Here is a 20,309-nt window from a genome sequence, read left to right as displayed (position 1 = left end):
GTAACCAATAAAATGTAAGTTTCCAGGCTCTTAATATTTTCTAAATACTCTACTATAGTCATGTGTTGTACTCCAGAGCTGCATTCATAGTACTGCTGGTTGGCTTTGTAAACCTTCAACAAGCTGTCAGATCCTCCAAGTGGTTCCTAAGAGAAGCAGTTATGGGCATTATTCAGACCATGTAGTTTGTTGGATCTGCAGCAGATTTGATGGCGCAGATCCGCGGCAGTTTTGATGGCGCAGATCCGCGGCAGTTTTGATGGCGCAGATCCGCGGCAGTTTTGATGGCGCAGATCCGCGGCAGTTTTGATGGCGCAGATCCGCGGCAGTTTTGATGGCGCAGATCCGCGGCAGTTTTGATGGCGCAGATCCGCGGCAGTTTTGATGGCGCAGATCCGCGGCAGATTTGATGGCGCAGATCCGCAGCAGATTTGATGGCGCAGATCCGCAGCAGTTTTGATGGCGCAGATCCGCAGCAGTTTTGATGGCGCAGATCCGCAGCAGTTTTGATGGCGCAGATCCGCGGCCGTTTTGATGGCGCAGATCCGCGGCAGTTTTGATGCCGCTGATCCGCAGCAGATGGCACAGATTTAATGCTGTGTTCAATCATTTAGTTGCAGCATCAAATCTGCGGCGGATCTGCACCATCAAATCTGCACCATCAAATCTACGGCGGATCCTGTACGTGTGAACGCTAAAGGGGTTATCCAGCCTTAGAAAAACATGGTCCCTTTATTCCAGAAAAGGCATCTCTCCTTTCCTTTGTTTGCATGCGGTTTTGCAGCTCTAGTGATTGCTCCATTCAATTGTAATACCACACAAAATCTTGAGGACAGGGGTGGTGCTGTTTTTGCAAGAAAGTAGCTGTGCTTTTTCTGAACCTGTATTACCCCCTTTTAAAGTCTTGGCTAAGCTCCTATGAGGGTGGTTTTATATGAAACAGCCATGGCGCTATTGATAACCAAAAGTTTTCTGGTCCACAGACTGGTCAGCCCATAGTGAGTTAGTAAATGCAGTAAAGCTGGCCTGAGGAGTGACCGGGTCACACTGTGCCATATGCTCTTTTCCCTGGCGGTGTTCAGAGATCCGTTGCAGTTTGACCCATTGGCTCTTATTTCCTCTCTAGATATGAATCGGCACCATTACTCTCTCTACATACACAACTGCAAGCTGGGATTCCTGTTCCGACAAGAACCCACAGAAGAGAAGTCCTATAAACCCGCAGAGTTCCACTGGAAGTTGGATCAGGTACGAGGGTCATGTTATGTCTACTGCTTTGCCGTGCGTATCCTTAAGATGGGGGTTATGTGGATGTCGCCACGTGTACATGTATAAGGCTGTCAATGGGCGCGTTATATACCGGTCCAGGCTCACAAGGATACAATATAATAGCTATGTGACTCCCAGTCCTGTGGGGGGTAATCTGACAGCATGCAGGGCAGCAATGTTTATCAGCAAGCGTTAAGGTCTCGTATGGCAGCGAATCCTCCAGATATGAGGTGGTTCCTGCAGCTCTTATATTATAGGGATTTATTTTGCGCTGTGTAGTAACATATTGCGGTGGGCGGTGTGGGATGCATGTTACCGCGCAGCAAACATCATTTCAAGTAAACACTTCTAGACAAGCCCTCATGTCAGATTGCAGAGCGCTGCTCCGGGTGGAAATACCAGGAATTCTGTGTCAGTTCAAGAGGTTCTTTGTCAATATTTAGAGAGGCAGCGAGCCCCTGCAGAGCCGCTCCATCACAATGTGACACCACTGCTCTATGTGTAGGTAGCTGCAGTCACTGGTAATGTATGGGTTAACCTGTCAGGGCCTGGTAACTAATGTTTTGTGGAGTCGCTGAACTGTTTGGGTTGGACAATCCAAACGCTCGGCATTTGATTTGAAAACGTGTACAGTCTATGGCCTATGGCTGTAACCGTGTTTTCTAGGATTCTCTAAGGAGGCATCTAACCTCCCCGGATGCCGAGAGTCAAATGCCAGGAGAGTTCATCCACTCCACTGAACATGAGTCCTTAAAAACACACTAAGGGTAGTATTACACGGGCTGATGAAAGCCCGAAAATAACTGTAAACGAGCACCAATCTGCTAGATCGGCGCTTGTTTACTGGGCCTATTACACAGCCCGATAATCGTTTAACAAGGGCTGCAGGGATCTCGTTACCGATGTCCTTGCAGCCCTTGTCATGGCTGCAGAGCTCCTCTTGCGCTCTGCTTCTCACCGGGTCCCGCACGCTCCAACTTCAGAGCGGCCTGTCTCAGCTGACAGGCCGCTCAGCCAATCACTGGCCGCGGTGGTCCCGGCCTGTGATTGGCTGAGCGGCCTGGCAGCTCAGACAGGCCCCTCTGAAGCTGGAGTGCGCGGGACCCGGGTAGAAGACTGCAAGAGGAGCCCTGCAGCTTGGATAGGTAATGTATATCATCAGCCGCCGGCCGCGCCACCATTACACGTAGCGATTCGCTGTCGGCGCCGACAATTATAGGTTCAAACCTATATCAATGATCAGCCGATGATCATTGTATTTATTACACGGAGCGAAAATCAGCCGAATCAAGCCGATTATCATACCTCTACCAATGGTGTCTGGCAGTGACCGCACTTGGTTCTGTATTAGCTGACCAGACAGACCCATCAGTAAATAGATCTAATGCTTTCAGCTATCAACACAGAGCATGCTGGAAGTTGTAGTGTCACAGGTGTTAGAGACCACTGCCATCCTGCATGTCCTGGAAATAGTGGTGGTCTAAAGAAATGAATGTCAGAAGGTAAAACTTTTTAGATTTCCCCTTTAAGAGCCTTTAGGAGTCCCTACTGGGTTACCATCTAATATTATGTTCTTCCTTTGTAAGACTTTCCTGTCCCAGGTTCCCTCTTGGTGGATAGAATGGCATTATGCAGCCACTTCTAATATTAGCTTTACCGTATCCCTTAAGTGATGGGTTACTCTATCTGCCCCTGGGGAGCCGCTGCCAGAAGCCAATATGACCTTGGTCTATAGGAGGATCAGCTTATTCTGTTCTAGACTTCATGTCCTCAGTGTAACCAAATAACAGGCCATCCTGCCTTCCTGATGTCTGTATCCCTATGGAGCGGGAGCCACATCCAGCCTGACTTTGACTTTCTCTTCTCTGAAGGATGTTTTTCTTGCATTGCTGGAGACATAGTTTTTTTTCTCTCTAATGTTTGTGTTTTATTTAGCATTAGCTTATGTGTATGTAAAATAACGCATGTGATATCACTGGTGCACAGCCTGTGTCTCTCCAGCTTTTGCAAACTTACAACTCTCAGCATGTTCTGACAGCTTAGTGATCCTATAACCCCCTTTACCCCCCCCCCCCCTTACTCACAGTGTCTGTTGGGCGGGGTTCACAGCATCTGGGCCCCAGTTGACACCATCCACCAATGAAATGAAGCGATTTTAGAGCAGAAAGTAGATGCAAATAAGTTTTATTACAGGTATATATGAAATGCACAGCATATAAGCTCGTGGATGGTGCGGAGAATTGCACATAGAGTAGGGGTGTAGTGACAGTATTGCTTTAAGTAATAAACAAATGTCTCATGTTTCTGTATCTACAGGCCTGTGACAAGGAATGGCATCACTACGTCCTGACAGTTGACTCCCCCACCGTCACTCTCTATGTTGATGGTGTATCATACGACCCATTCACAGTGACTGAGGATTACCCACTCCATCCTACAAAGCTGGACACTCAGCTGGTGGTCGGTGCTTGCTGGCAAGGTAAGAGCCCAGTCCCAGTATTCCTTTCTTAGGACCAGATCTGTGGTTCTAAATCAATCCTTAAAGGGGTTATCCCATCATAGGATGAAAACTACGATTTTCATCATGCCTGGAAAGTCAAAGCTAAAGCTTTGGCTGTCCAGGCATGATGGGATTTGTAGTTTTGCAACAGCTGGAGGGCTGTGCGTTTTACACCCCTGGAGACTCTTAAAGGGGTACTCCAAAAAAAAAAAAATCTTTTAAATCAACTGGTTTCAGAAAGTTATATTGATTTTGTAATTTCTAATTAAAAATCTTCAGTCCTCCAGTACTTATCAGCTGCTATATGTCCTGCAGGAAGTGGTGTATTGTCTCCAGTCTGACATAGTGCTCTCTGCTGCCACCTCTGTCCATGTCAGGAACTGTCAAGGTAGTTAACGTCTCCGTGTTCAGTACAATAAGTGCTGGTGATTCTTCTTGTTACTGGGCACATTTTATGAGTTGCAGTTTTGCTAGAAGGAAGATTTCACCTTCAAACACTCAGTATGGAGACTATATTAGCCACGAGCCCTCGTCTCTCCGTCCATTGTCTGCGGCTATATGTCTCCTGCTGTAAGCCGGGACGGAGACGTTATCAGGAATGCTCAGGTTCCCAAGCAGCTATAGGGAATTCTGTTGCGGACTTTTCCATAGGCTGCAGTCTATAGATTGACCTAAATAGTGGCCTACAGTGATGGGCTCCAAGGGCGGCCGGGGAGGATCTCAGTCCTTCATTACTTCCCTTCACCGGCCTCAGATTACCAGTAATTGTAGCATTGTGAATAAATGATTACAGGGTTCTCTCGTATCGGTGTCCACCGAGATACACCGTAACCTTCAGAATATTAAGCTTCATCCAGTCTTTGTTACATGAAGTTTCGAAGACTCACTGAAGCAGAATGAATCCATAATGAAGATGTGCACGGCTCTAATATACTTTGTATAACATTAAAAATAAACACAAAAAAGGTGAGGGCTTAACCCTTTCAAGCAAAAGTCAGTACATTTACTGACCTGCTTCAGATGCTCGCTGTTTAGAAAAACAGTGACCGGGAGCCGCAACTAAACTTTCAGCTGATAGCTGACAGTTTAGTGTAACCGCCACTGGACCCCCAAAGGGGATCCAGCATCGGCAATTGCTGGCTTTGGTGGATCAGTAACGGTAATTGGTTTTGTAAAAAAACACATAGGATTACATTGGAATCTCTGGAAAGAAAATGCAAATTTTAACTTTTCACTCTTACTTTGCAGTTATTCCTGTGAAATGCAGAAAGGGTTAAATAACTGAATGAATGTAAATTTAAATACTTGAAAGAGTGAAGATTTCAAAATGGGTTGAATTGTGGGGGTTTTTAGTATACAGGCCTCTAAAATATACTCCAAAACTGAACTGGTGCAAAAAAGAATTTCTGAGTTTGAAATTTTCATGAACATTTTGAAAATTGCTACTAAACATTTACGGCCTCTAACATCCTAAATAAGTAAAAGCATGTTCACCAAATGCTTTTAAAATAAAGTAGACATGTTATAGATATGAATTAATAAATAATGAATGTAGTATTACTATTTTCCTTATTGGCAGAGACTTTCAAATGTAGAGAATGCGCTTTTTTTTACATTTTTAACAACATTTTGAAGTTATTCACAAAAAAATTCTAAAGCTATCAACTCAAATTTACCACTAACATAAAGTAGAATATGTAACAAAAAAACAATCTTGGAATCAGAGGGATTGGTAAAAGCATTCCCAAGTTATTGATGAATAAAGTGACACAGGTCATATTCATAAAATTTGCCTTGGTCCTGAAAGGGTTAAAAAACAGATACAAGACTATATAACTGAGCCATAACATTTCTTTGCCTTATGTGAATGAGGCCTCTGCAAATACCAGTAACACCTGTGCAATATGGACGGGTCTATTGACCAGATCTGAGAGCATCATCCTAGATGGCCACAATGCTTCCGGATCAGGTCTCTAGATTCATGTTTGAGTCAGTATTGGATATCTGTTGTATGACCAGAGGCTGCTAACCTGTGTGTATCTGAGCTCCCAGCGTTGTGGGCAGGACTTTACATCTAGATTAGGGGGTGCCAAACTTGCAACCGTCCGGCTGTTGCAAAACTACAATTCCCATCATGCCTGGACAGCCAAAGTTAAAGCTTTTTCTGTCCAGGCATGATGGGAATTGTAGTTACAGCAGCTGGAGAGCCACAGGTAAGGGCCCTATTACACCAACAGATATCTGACGGATTTTTTTAAGCCAAAACCAGGTGCAGACTATAGGCAGAGAACAGGTCATAAAGGAAACACTGATATTTCTCCTCTCTTCAAATTCATTCCGGCTTTGGTTTACAAAAATCTGTCAGATAATCTGTTGGTGTAATAGGGCCCTTAAAGTGACACTGTCACCCCCTTTTTGCATTCTGACATCTCTACACAGGTGTAAAGGGTAAATTTAGCGGTTTTCATACCTTATTTTATATCATAAATATCATGGTGTTTGTTCAAGTAAAAAGTCATCTTTTATCAACTGCAGATTGTGTTAAGTGGGCGGGGCCTCACGGCATTAGCGCCACTTAGCCCCGCCCACAACATCACAGTTTGTCACGCCCCCTCGCCATCCATTGGAACAGGCTGGCCAAAAGGTCTAGACCCCACCCCCTTTATGTCGGCCAACCAATGGGCGTCAAGGGGGCGGGTCCAACGGTGCCGTTGTGGGCGGGTAAGTGGCGCTAATGCCGTGAGGCCTCACCCACTTAATACAATCTGCAGTTGATAAAAGGACACTTTTTACTTGAACAAACACCATGACGTATGATATGAAATAAGGTATGAAAAATGCTAAATTTACCCTTTACACCTGTGTAGAGATGTCAGAATGTCAGAAGGGGGTGACAGTGTCACTTTAAGCTGCCTGGGGGGGTGGCTGCCTGAGTGCCCTAGGTCTTCCCGGCAGCTGATCATAGCCTTCTAATATACCAGATGATTATCGGCCAAATATGGCTGATAATCGTTTAGTGTAATAGGGCCTTTAGTCTCTAGATCAGGAGTGTCGCAGAAACTCTTCCTAATAACTAAGAATGATCCCATTAATTGAAAGCAAAGAGAAGCTGAAGATGAGAAGAGGCGGAAACACAAAGTCTTGGTAGAAAGTTGCAGAATTTCTCACTAAGATTGTTCTATAAAAGCAGGATGCATTAAAAGGGATTCGCAGGACTGAAAGGATTCGGGATAAGCCATCTATATTATACCTGCGGAGGCCTGACTTTCATCTCCGCCACCGATTTAAAGAGTTTCCTTCATTGTTAATACACCAAAGTCCTTAGTCCCATGTTCTCACGTGGAAGGCCTGTAGTAGAATCCCCCCCTCCCCCCACGGGGAAGTATCTCTGCTCCCAGCATCATATTGGAGAGACCGCCATTTGAGAGGGATTAAACTACAGGTCTTTCACGTCCGTGAAACATGGAACATGGGAATAAGGCCTAAGGGTACTAATAGACGGGCCAATGGGGGCCCGATATCAACTGTAAACGAGTGCCGATCTGCTTACTGGGCCTATTACACGGTTCGATAATCGTTTAACAAGGGATGCATGTACATAGTTACTGATGTCCTTGTAGCCCTTGCTTAAACTGTATACTTTACCTATCCATGCTCCAGGGCTGCTCCTGCAGTCCCCTTTTCCCCTCGTCCTGCACGCTCTAGCTTCAGAGCGGCCTGTCAGCCGGTCCCGGCCTGTGATTGGCTGAGTGCCCTGCCAGTCGCGCACCGCTATTACACGTAGCGTTGCGCGGCCGACAATTATAGGTTCTAACCTATATCAACAATCAGTCATCGGCTGATTGTTGTCTTTATTACACACGGCAATAGTCGGCCGAATTGGGCCGATTCGGACAATTATCGTTCCGTGTAATAGTACCCGAACTCCTCTTCTATAAGTACAGAGCACAATTGCCCCTTCAATCTGCTTGTTATTGGGGTTGCAGGAGGCGGACCCATCCCCCGATCTAAGTTATTGTTGGTCCATACTAATCCAGTAATACTAGTAATAAGCATGCAGATATCAGTGATGGCGTCCTGGCCATGTTGTGTCAGTGGAGGCTTCTGCATCTGTGTATATTGCTGAAACATGTTGCAGAGGTTGCAGATATAGTCTACACCTGGTGCGGCTTCCGGTATTGAGCCGTACATGGTCCAGCTGTCCCTCAGACCGGTGCATTTGTTGTCATAACGTGTTCTGTCAATGTTCCGATGTCCCTAACCCTGTGGTCACTTCCCCTGTTTGTCCTTTCTTACTTTTCTGCAGAGTATTCAGGAAGTGGAAATGTCAGTGAGCCAATGGCAGAGAGCGATGCAGGTGGCTGCCCTTCACCCCCCATCCTCCTCCTCCTCTTCCTCACCACCACACACATTTCATGTCATTCACGTCCCGCATGAAAAGCAAAACTCATGTCTGCCTCTATTTTCGGGCCTTGCTTCTGTCCCTCTTTTCAGTTGGTCTTGAGACCTTTTTCTTTTTCTCTCCCTTTACATAACTCGGGGACAATGCTAACATAGTTCATTCCAGGGGTAGGGAACCTTGGCTCTCTAGCTGTTGCAAAACTACAACTACCATCATGCCTGGACAGCCAAAGCTAACGCTTTGGCTTTCCAGGCATGATGGGAGTTGTAGTTTTGCAACAGCTAGAGAGCTAAGGTTACTACCCCTGGTCCATTCTGTAACACTAAGGATCCGTCATGTAACGCTGCATTAAGAAATGAAAGGCGTCCCCTATAGGGACGGTGATAACCATAGTACGAAGGCGAGGCAACCAGTGCCCACACGGCTACTCAGGTCTTGTGGCTACTGGCCAGTATTCCTTAGTATGGCGGACATGCCCTCTATCAGAAAAAATTAGTGAGAGTATATATATGTAACGAAGGTACCTGAGTGTCATAGGATAGTGATCTTCTTGTTGAGCGGGATACCCGTGTAGAAAAGAATCCAAACACTGGTGCTGCAATCCAATTTGCTGCTTTATTTTTTGGCAATATACTCGGTACACTTCAGCTCACCGGCTGATCCACACACCCAAGCGTCCACCTGGTGTCCTGCGGACGTTTCGGAGGATAAAGCTCCTCCTTCCTCATGCGCATGAGGAAGGAGGAGCTTTATCCTCCGAAACGTCCGCAGGACACCAGGTGGACGCTTGGGTGTGTGGATCAGCCGGTGAGCTGAAGTGTACCGAGTATATTGCCAAAAAATAAAGCAGCAAATTGGATTGCAGCACCAGTGTTTGGATTCTTTTCTACACGGGTATCCCGCTCAACAAGAAGATCACTATCCTATGACACTCAGGTACCTTCGTTACATATATATACTCTCACTAATTTTTTCTGATATTGGTATTGGAGGGTCAGTGGAGACCCAATAGTGAGTGACTTAGCCTGAAGGCTTTCAGTGCGATTAATTTTTTTCCCCCATGGACATGCCCTATAACCATGAATGGCATTTGTAGCTATGACATAGATTTTGGTCAATGCAAAATAATAATAAAAATGCAAAAAAATTACAGAAAGTATAAGGCTTATTCCAATACATGCGCAGTGGTTGGCGAGTCTTTGCAGCAGTAGGAAGTCATTGTGGCCTTGACTTGCCCTAGAAGTCACTAGGTCCCATGCCTTTTCTATCTCCACTACCACCTGCCACCTCCAGAGCTCATCTGCATGTCGTCCTCCTCTCGTGGATGGAGCCAGGTTTTCACCACGACTGGATATTACTAACCTGCATGCAACACCGTAACACCTTGTGAAGGCGAAAGGCAGATCCCCAGGTGGACATGATGGAGTTTCTGACTTGTTTTTGCTTCTTTTACGTCAAGGTGGCGAACAGCACATGACCCAGTTCTTCCGTGGAAACCTCGCAGGATTGATGATTCGTTCTGGAAAACTAGAGAGCAAGAAAGTGATTGATTGTCTGTATACCTGCAAGGAGGGGCTGGAGTTCCCACCCGCTGAGGGGGTCGGCAAAGGCATAAAGGTGAGAGGCAATGTGTGTCCTAGACCTGTGCCAACTATTCTGCTGGTGGGGTCACTGTGTACATACATTACTGATCCTGAGTTACATCCTGTATTATACCCCAGAGTTGCACTCACTATTCTGCTGGTGGGGTCACTGTGTACATACATTACATTACTGATCCTGAGTTACATCCTGTATTATACTCCAGAGCTGCACTCACTATTCTGCTGGTTAGGTCACTGTGTACATACATTACATTACATTACTGATCCTGAGTTACATCCTGTATTATACTCCAGAGCTGCACTCACTATTCTGCTGGTGGGGTCACTGTGTACATACATTACATTACATTACTGATCCTGAGTTACATCCTGTATTATACCCCAGAGTTGCACTCACTATTCTGCTGGTGGGGTCACTGTGTACATACATTACATTACTGATCCTGAGTTACATCCTGTGTTATACTCCAGAGCTGCACTCACTATTCTGCTGGTGGGATCACTGTGTACATACATTACATTACTCATCCTGTGTTATACTCCAGAGCTGCACTCCCTTAACCTCCTCTATTGTTTTGCAGATTAACCTCAGCCCCAGCCAGTCCACTCTAACCCTGGAAGGAGATGACATTGATCGCTTTGATCAGGCCATGCAGCACATCTCCTACCTGAACTCCCGCCAGTTCCCCACCCCCGGCATCAGACGTCTTAAGATCACGACCACAGTGAAGTACGTGTTACAGCGTCCTCTCTGTGGGGGCACATAGACAACATGGGGGGGGGGTCTCCTCATTGCCTCTATGGATGGGAAATGAAATCTCTTCTTCTGTTCTTTATTAGGAGATTAGAGAAATGAGATGAGACGGGCTGCAGGATTTACTGTAATCTCCTATATTAGTCATATAGAGAGCGGGGGGGGGGGGGGATTACACACCCCGTTATATTATAGCACGTAGAGAGCGGAGGGGGGATGGGGGTGTGTGATTACACTCCCTGTTATATTATAGCACATAGAGAGCAGCGGGGGGCCGGGATTACACAACCTGTTATAGTATAACACATAGAGTGATGGCCGCCGTCTCATTGCCTCCTGTAGATGCTTTAACGAGGAGACCTGTATCAGCGTCCCCGATGTGGATGGCTACGTCATGGTGCTACAGCCCGAGGAGCCCAAGATCAGCGTCAGCGGCATTGACCACTTTGCCCGATCCGCCTCTGAGTTTGAGAGCACAGAAGGTGTGGCCCTGTTCCCCGAGCTGCGGATCATCAGCACCATCACCCGGGAGGTGGAGGCCGAAGGGGAAGGAGATGAGGATCCTACAGGTATGGGGAGTGTTAGACAAAAGGGTGGGGCCCCCCAGCTGTTGCCAAACTACAACTCCCAGCATGGCTGCAGGTTTCGGTCATTTTGGCTGCTTTCTGTAACAATGTACCATCATACAACTTGTTAATGTTATGCTCAAGGATTTTAATGACTGTTGCATTTAGGATATCTCTGCCCAGGGCATGCTGGGAGTTGTAGTTTTGCATTAGCTGGAGAGCCGCGTGTTTATTATTTAACCTAAAATGGGCTTTCTGTAAGTAAGCACCCTCATGCAACTTTTTAGGATAATATTCAAGGCTTTCATTGAGCGTTGCATTTGGTATATCATAGTATAGGGCAGCGCTTCTCAAACTGTGAGGCGCAGCTTACAGTCTGGTGAGGCGCGAGGTCTGGTGCGCAGGACCACACTGATACAGCTGGGGCTGCTGCTTTGTGCTGCAGTGCCCGGGCTGTAGCTGCTCTCTAAGGAACCCGGTCCCCCTGCAGTGCGGTCACACATACTACTGACCCTGTCTGCAGGGGGTGCCGAGGAGGCACTGCCAGGTGTACTAGGGGGACATGGGGTGCTCTCCCAGCAGGACCTGCTAGTCCACCTGTCACCAGCCTCGGTTCCAGATTTGCAGTGAAATTCACCGCTAATCCAAAAGTTCGGGTCTCCATGGATACGCATCCATGGAGACCCGAACTTTTGGATTCGTTGTGGATGACGCCGCGAATCCGGAAGTGCAGCAGGTACCAGGTGCACTGTTAGCTGCAGGCAGACATGTGTCTCCCCAAGACACTGGAGACCGGGACATGGCCGCAGCGGGACATGGCAGAGCTGCTAGAGGCCGGGGAGCACTGGAAGGTGCTGAGCAGGAGCTGGCATGCCATACCAAGGGGGTGGGGTGAGGGGGAGCATTAATTGCTGGTGTTGGTGGGTCAGAGAGGTTTAATTGAATGTATTGGGGGTGGAGGGGTTAATAACAGGCAGAGGGATAACATTATTACTATTGGTGCATAGCAGGGGGCATTATTACTAAATGGGGGGGATACAGCAGGAGGCATTATTACCAAATGGGGGGATACAGCAGGGGACATTATTACCAAATGGGGGGATACAGCAGGGGACATTACCACCAAATGGGGGGATACAGCAGGGGACATTATTACTAAATGGGGAGATACAGCAGGAGGCATTATTACTAAATGGGGGGGGGGATACAGCAGGAGGCATTATTACCAAATGGGGGGATACAGCAGGGGACATTATTACCAAATGGGGGGACACAGCAGGGGACATTACCACCAAATGGGGGGATACAGCAGGGGACATTATTACTAAATGGGGAGATACAGCAGGAGGCATTATTACTAAATGGGGGGACACAGCAGGGAACATTATTACTAAATGGGGGGATACAGCAGGGGGCATTATTACTAAATGGGGGGACACAGCAGGGAACATTACTAAATGGGGGGATACAGCAGGGGGCATTATTAGTAAATGGGGGGACACAGCAGGGGACATTATTACTAAATGGGGAGATACAGCAGGAGGCATTATTACTAAATGGGGGGACACAGCAGGGAACATTATTACTAAATGGGGGGATACAGCAGGGGACATTATTACTAAATGGGGGGATACAGCAGGGGGCATTATTACTAAATGGGGGGACACAGCAGGGAACATTATTACTAAATGGGGGGATACAGCAGGGGACATTATTACTAAATGGGGGGACACAGCAGGGAACATTACTAAATGGGGGGATACAGCAGGGGGCATTATTAGTAAATGGGGGGACACAGCAGGGGACATTATTACTAAATGGGGGGACACAGCAGGGAACATTACTAAATGGGGGGACACAGCAGGAGGCATTATTACCAAATGGGGGGATACAGCAGGGGACATTATTACCAAATGGGGGGATACAGCAGGAGGCATTATTACCAAATGGGGGGGATACAGCAGGAGGCATTATTACCAAATAGGGGGGGGGATACAGCAGGAGGCATTATTACCAAATGGGGGGACACAGCAGGGGACATTATTACTAAATGGGGGGATACAGCAGGGGACATTATTACTAAATGGGGGGATACAGCAGGGGGCATTATTACCAAATGGGGGGCATACAGCAGGGGACATTATTACCAAATGGGGGGATACAGCAGGAGGCATTATTACCAAATGGGGGGGATACAGCAGGAGGCATTATTACCAAATGGGGGGGATACAGCAGGAGGCATTATTACCAAATGGGGGGGGGGATACAGCAGGAGGCATTATTACCAAATGGGGGGACACAGCAGGGGACATTATTACTAAATGGGGGGATACAGCAGGGGACATTATTACTAAATGGGGGGATACAGCAGGGGGCATTATTACCAAATGGGGGGCATACAGCAGGGAACATTATTACTAAATGGGGGGACACAGCAGGGGGCATTATTACTAAATGGGGGGATACAGCAGGGGGCATTACTATAAGCAAGAGTAACCCTGTCATGATGCCAGGGTTCTGTCGGCGATTGAATGTGCAGGTTGTTCTGTAACTATTTGGCACTGGTAAGGGAATTAAGGATGTGTGAGGCTCTATATGGCGATATTTGACAATGCATAGTAGTATGTGTTTGTTGGTGAGGCCCGACCATCAATATGGAGCCCCAGGTGAGGCCTGAGAACAAAAAGTTTGAGAAGCACTGGTATAGGGCATGCTGGGAGTTGTAGTTTTGCAGTAGCTGGAAAGCCATGGGTTGGGAAATATTGCAGTCTTGCTTATTCACACTGTAGTGTAGGAGCCCAGATTGAGTTTTCTGTAGGGGGAGCAACCTCATACGACTTTGTAATTTAATGGGGTAGTTCAGCAAAAAGAAGAAAAAATCATTCAAATCAACTCGTGTCAGAGATTTGAATTTTACTTCTATTAAAAAAATCTCTAGTCTTCCAGTACTTATCAGCTGCTGTATGTCCTTCAGGAAGTGGTGTATTCTTTCCAGTCTGGAAAGCAGGAGAGGTTTTCTATGGGGATTACTGCTCTGGACAGTTCCTGACATGGACAGAGGTGGCAGCAGAGAGCACTGTGTCAGACTGGAAAGAATACAACACTCCCTGCAGGACATGCAGCAGCTGATAAGTACTGGAAGATTTTAAAATAGAAGTAAATTACAAATCTCTAACACTTTCTGACACCAGTTGATTTAAAAAAACAAGACTTTCCTTGGTATATAACCAGGACTCTTTTTTTTTTTTTTTTTCCCCTTTTCTTTTTTTCTTCTCCCCACTAGTCCAAGAATCGCTGGTGTCGGAGGAAATCATGCACAACCTGGATATGTGTGAGATCAGCGTGGTGGAGGACGCCCTGAACCCCGACCAAGAGAGTCTCCAGCTGGACCTGACCCACCTGCAGCAGAAGGGGATGGAGATGAGCTCCTCCAGCCAGGGCATGGTGATCACAGGTCAGCCGTCCTGCTCGCTGCTGCCTCTTTGTTGCTGTGTGTCGTTCCTTCTTATCCCGTATAATAATAACTCCTGAGAAGATGCAGGAAGGTTCCTCAGCTGTGTTTCCGGGGGTTAGTCATGTCTGGGAAACGTGCCACTATATGTAATGATGTCCGTTCATGATCCCCGGATCCCGGCCAGTGAGCAGGAAGACTCATGTCTCATAGGAAATCATGTATTACAGGTGTGGACACCATGGCCAACTATGAGGAGGTGCTGCATCTGGTCCGCTACCGCAACTGGAACACCCTCTCCCTGTTCGATAGGAAATTTAAAGTCATTTGCTCCGAGCTGAACGGGCGATACAACAGCAACGAGTTCCAGGTGGAGGTGAGGAACACTGAGTTAGCACCGCTGATCTGGTGGTGGTGGTGGTGATGATGATGATGATGGTGCTGCTGGTGAGGAGGAGGATGATGATGATGATGGTACTGCTGGTGAGGAGGAGGAGGAGGATGATGGTGGTGGTGGTGCTGCTGGTGAGAAGGGTGGTGGTGGTGGTGGTGATGATGATGATGATGATGATGATGATGATGGTAGTGGTGTGATTGATAATGGTGGGGATTATGATGGTGCTGCTGAGGAGGAGGAGGAGGATGATGATGATGATGGTGCTGCTGGTGAGAAGGGTGGTGGTGATGGTGATGATGGTGATGGTGATGATGATGGTAGTGGTGTGATTGATAATGGTGGGGATTATGATGGTGACCCCTCCTATCCTGTGTGTTCTTTCTCATTACAGGTGAATGTGATCCACACTGCCAGCCCCCCAGAGGCTCCCAATCATGCCATAGCTGAGGCGCTGTTTGTTCCATCCCGGCATCAGTCCTCTGATCTGCTGGGACACAACCCGGCCAGCACCCACGCAGCATCAGGTACGTCTGTATTGTCTGCAAGAACATGCATCAGTCTTATAGCGACCTCTACTGGTCAGTAATATATAGTACATAGGGATGTAATGATAGCGCCCTCTACTGCTCAGTAATATATAGTACATAGGGATGTAATGATAGCGCCCTCTACTGCTCAGTAATATATAGTACATAGGGATGTAATGATAGCGCCCTCTACTGCTCAGTAATATATAGTACATAGGGATGAAATAATAGCGCCCTCTACTGCTCAGTAATATATAGTACATAGGGATGTAATGATAGCGCCCTCTACTGCTCAGTAATATATAGTACATAGGGATGTAATGATAGCGCCCTCTACTGCTCAGTAATATATAGTACATAGGGATGTAATGATAGCGCCCTCTACTGCTCAGTAATATATAGTACATAGGGATGTAATGATAGCGCCCTCTACTGCTCAGTAATATATAGTACATAGGGATGTAATGATAGCGCCCTCTACTGCTCAGTAATATATAGTACATAGTGATTGTAATGATTTCTCTTCTTCCATAGTGGTTCCCAGTGCTGCCACCATCGTCATAGTGGTCTGTGTCAGCTTCCTGGTCTTCATGATCATTCTAGGAGTGTTTCGTATTCGCGCCGCCCATCAGCGCACCATGCGTGACCAAGAGGGCGGCAAAGAGAATGAAATGGACTGGGATGACTCTGCTCTTACCATCACTGTGAACCCTATGGAGGTGAGTCCTGTCATACGGGGGCGCTCACCACTGCTCCATCATGCAGACCAGTGTTCTCCAGCCTGTAAAAGGGGACAACTGTTGCCTTATACAGCTGGAGGCATGATGGGAGATGTAGTTTTGCAAGAGGTAGGAAGCCATTAGAACACTAATAAGGAAAAGCATCAAACCTTTTGCTGCTGAAGGTTGTCAGGGCATGATGGGAGTGGTAGTTCTGCCCCAGGTTAGGGGATGTGGAATAGACCTTACTGAATGTTATACATTGTTTTTCCTGGCCCAGACCTATGAAGACCAGCACAGCAGTGAGGAGGAAGAGGAGGAGGATGATGATGAGGACAGTGAAGATGGAGAAGATGATGACATCACCAGCGCCGAGTCTGAGAGCAGCGAGGAAGAGGAGGGCGAGCAGGAAGAGGACCAGCAGAATGTCAACCGGCAGCAGCAGCTGGAGTGGGATGACTCCACCCTGACCTATTGATCTCAGCCGCCGTTACCACCCAGTCACCACCGCTCACACTCATCACTCCTGCAGGCACACCGTGTATAGAGTCATTCCAGGGGCTGAAACCAACCAGCACACGCCCATCTGCGGGTAGACGGTGCCCCTCTCTGCCCTCCCAGTGACTGGGGTCATCGTCAGTGTTCCAATCCATCCTGCACTTTCCTTCCACGTTCTCTCCGTCGCTCACCGATCGGAGGAACGCCACCGTTACCGGACTTCATCCTCCATTCCTGACTTCTGTTGTGAAAAATGCAAAACTTCCGGTTGAGAGACGGGGCCCAGGGACTCCATGTAGACTGGTGATTTTATTGGTTTTAATGTTTTTTTTTTTTCTCCATCCAGAATTTTACTGCATGTCGATGACTGGCAATTCTCCACCGCAGAACCCCCTCTTCCTGTCTGGGGGTGCCGGCAGCTTTTTGGGTGGTGCTGCCAATGGCTCCTGCAGACAGTAAAAGGGGCCAAACCAAGACTAACTTTTTAATATTTTTCTTTGTAAATATGGTGGATTCAATGTAATTATGTCCATGTTACTAGTGTAAAGGGGTTTGGACATCTGGAATGCAGGGTGGCACCTGTGCCAGTCTTGCGCAACCTCAGTGAGGTGATTTTCCCGTGGCTGGTGGAGGTCTGCAGCCTGACACACGTGGTGCACGTCAGCTTTAATACCGTTCACTCCCGAGCGCTTTGTCTTTCTGGCTCAAGATCCATGACCTTCCAAAATAGAAGCACAGGGCTGTAAGCAGTCATAAGGACATCACGGTGCCAGTCTGCCGCTCTCGGGGGGAAAGGTCCATCACCAGACCTCAGCAGGTCCGCCCCCCCCCTTGCTTTACATACCAGGTTCACTTTTCTGCAGGACAGGCAAGATTATACATATGTGGATCATTGTAACTTCCAGCTCCCCCTCTGGTGGGGGAAGGTTTTATTCACTACAGAGACTCCCCGGGATGTCCTCACCTGCGGGGCGGATTGTTTACATGTCACCATGTTATTTCCTCACTTAGATTGGAAAGAGAGAGAAAAAAAAAAATCTGTACTTTTTTTTGTGGGAGGTGAGGAAAAAAAAATTCACAAAAATCCTGATCTTGTGATACAGGTGCAATGGGTTGTTGGGAGATATTACAATGTATGAGCCATTCGGGGCTCTTGGGTACTGCCACTGGGCATAAACGATGGGTTAAGGCATTGGCCTTCAGCCTGGTGCAAGACTACAACTCTCAGCATGCCCTGACCACTGTGTTCTGCTCCAGCTCCCATCACGTTATCATCTTGCAACAATTGGGGAACGCTGCTCGGTTGCTGTAAAACTACAACTCTCATTTATCCTGATATTCTTTCGCTTCTTGTGTTGTTTTATTACAGTGTTCCGTGACTTGTGGTTCTCCGGCTGCTGCAAAACCACAGCGGTCAAGGCATGATGGGACTTGTAGTCCAGCTGGAGGGGTCACAAGTTATACAACACTTTGGGGTTTTTTTTGCACAGCTATATCTTGCAAAAAGCTACCAGAGCATGATAGGAGTTGTAGTTTTGCAGCAGCCAGAGATACACAGCTTAGGGTACATTACTGTATTGGGAGTTGTAGTTTTGCAACAGACGGAGAGCCACAGGTTGGGTAACAGTGTGTTAAGGTAACCTGTTCTTATGCCAATGTTAAGGAACCGAAATAGTGGGAGTTCTAGGTTTCGAGTTATCAGGGATGTGCAGGCAGTAACAAAGGGTTAATATGTATCATATGTCTTTAGCTTATAATTGGTTCATGAAAGGTTTACGTGAAGAGACGCTACACCTATGGTAGTGACGTATAGAAGGGGCGTCCTGTAATGGTCACCATGTAAATGCCTTGCAGAAAGGTCAGAGGTGAGAACACGCCGGCTCCATTGTGCCCATGGGGGTCAGTGGATACCATCGGAGAGCCCTTTCTTACGATCACTTTAGGTTGTGCCCCTCTAAGGATGGATAAAGTGCAAATAGAGATTGGGGGCGACTTGCTCTGCTCCCTAGAATTGGATTCGGTAAGGTGTCTTTGTGCCAGGTAAGTGGAAAAAGTCTCTTATTGGATTGGTGTTGTGCGTAGACTGAGGTACGTTTATATATAGATGTAGGGGACGTCACATGACTTGAAAGCCATGCAAGGAATTTTGGGATGTTGGTGCGCCCCCATTGAGATGATCCTCCATTGTGGTGGATGTAGACAGTGGGGGCAGGAAGGACAGGTGAGATACACTACAGGTGGTCGGCAGGTCCCGGGGGCTGCAGACCAGCGAGCTTCGGCTTCTTTTTCTCGTTCTGTTTACCATAAATGTAAATTCTTAGATTTTTACGTAAGGTTTGGGGGACGGTTTAATGACTTCTGTGATAACGTGATAAACATAACTGCAAGCGCTCAAATAACCCGGGGACCCCTCCCCTCTCGTCTTGTGTTTATGTTGTGTAGCTCTGTCCATCCATTTTAATATCACCGTAGCTGCTGTGTTTAGACTTAAAAAAAACAAAAAACAATTGCGACATGTAACGCAACCGCTAAAGCGTTCTAAACTTTCTGATGCTGTATGTAGGCGCAATGAATATAACTTTTCAGATTTGTATATTGGTGATAGGTCAGTTTGAACAGTCTATAAGCTACAATAAATTTCTGGTTCTAAATTCTGCTGCTCCATTTACTTCTCACTGTACCTGATGTGATCCTGCTGTATGTTGTGTGTGGTGGATGGGGACCAAAATGTAACGCCAGGCAATCTGGAAAATTTTCTTACTTACCCAAACTGTAATATTGCCTATAATATTATTATACTGCTCCTATATAGGATATAACTACTATAATACTGCCCCCCTATGTACAGTAATAAGTGATATTCTAGGCCACACCAATTTGACACGGGGCTTCCAGTTTAAGAGTAGATTTTTAGGACAATAACTGCAATCACCTGCCGAACGGACGCCAGGAAAGATCTTGGATTAAATGCTGCTATCCGAAGATAGAAGTGGTTTGGGGGTAAAGAGCTGCTTTAAGGGATCTCTGCGGTGAGATGGGGGCAGATTTATTGGCTGGCGATCAGGTTGTGTCACGGTTTGGACCTGAATCACAGTTTCCCCATAGTAAGTAATGGAGGAATTTCACAGTGGTATTGGAAATGGCAACACAACCTGATTGAGTGTTTTCACCCGCATTGTAAATTCCCCAGAATCGGTACTATTTACCAATAGAGATGAGTTCAGCCGCGCCTGGAGAAGTTGGATGCTGCCTAAGAGCCGCCAGAAAAACAGTTACAGTCTATGGACTCCTTTAGGGCAGCATTGAACTTCTCCAGACGCAGGTCGAAGGCCAAGTGTCCCGAGTTAGCCACGCGACCGAACCTGGAAATATCCTGATTGCTCATCGCTATTTGCCACTAATCCCAGCCATTGGTGAATGCATGTGGTTGTGGTTAAGCCGCATACATTCACCAATATGAGGGAACACGGCCCTGAGGTTAAAGTGACTTGTAGTCTCTGATTTACAAAAAAAAGAGTTTTGTTTTTTTTTTCTCATGAAAGGGGGTTGTCCAGGATTAGGAAAACATGGGCGCTTTCCAGAACAAGCACGTCTCCTGGCATCAGTTTGGGCGCGATATTGC

At 46.9% G+C, this 20,309-nt stretch overlaps 1 protein-coding gene across 4 annotated transcripts in view; it reads left to right on the top strand.

Annotated features, from left to right (window-relative positions):
- Positions 1 to 19,338, top strand: part of CLSTN1 (calsyntenin 1) — a 76,852-nt gene extending 57,514 nt beyond the window's left edge. For 2 of the 4 annotated variants that reach the window (XM_069949095.1, XM_069949093.1), the window contains 11 exons: positions 1,127 to 1,248; positions 3,586 to 3,748; positions 8,076 to 8,126; positions 9,631 to 9,788; positions 10,357 to 10,505; positions 10,872 to 11,098; positions 14,379 to 14,549; positions 14,777 to 14,922; positions 15,335 to 15,467; positions 16,005 to 16,189; positions 16,470 to 19,338. In XM_069949095.1, coding sequence (XP_069805196.1) covers positions 1,127 to 1,248; positions 3,586 to 3,748; positions 8,076 to 8,126; positions 9,631 to 9,788; positions 10,357 to 10,505; positions 10,872 to 11,098; positions 14,379 to 14,549; positions 14,777 to 14,922; positions 15,335 to 15,467; positions 16,005 to 16,189; positions 16,470 to 16,667 — 1,703 coding nt within the window. In that variant the 3' untranslated portion in view covers positions 16,668 to 19,338. The remainder of the gene's footprint in view (positions 1 to 1,126; positions 1,249 to 3,585; positions 3,749 to 8,075; positions 8,127 to 9,630; positions 9,789 to 10,356; positions 10,506 to 10,871; positions 11,099 to 14,378; positions 14,550 to 14,776; positions 14,923 to 15,334; positions 15,468 to 16,004; positions 16,190 to 16,469) is intronic. The other 2 variants (XM_069949096.1, XM_069949097.1) reach the window with 1 other exon arrangement.
- The last annotated feature ends 971 nt before the right edge of the window (positions 19,339 to 20,309 follow it).

The sequence above is a fragment of the Dendropsophus ebraccatus genome, chromosome 12 (genome assembly GCF_027789765.1).
Source record: "Dendropsophus ebraccatus isolate aDenEbr1 chromosome 12, aDenEbr1.pat, whole genome shotgun sequence".
Lineage (NCBI taxonomy): Eukaryota > Metazoa > Chordata > Amphibia > Anura > Hylidae > Dendropsophus > Dendropsophus ebraccatus.
The sequence above is the reverse complement of the archived record's forward strand: the minus strand, read 5'-3'. Positions and strand labels throughout refer to the sequence as shown.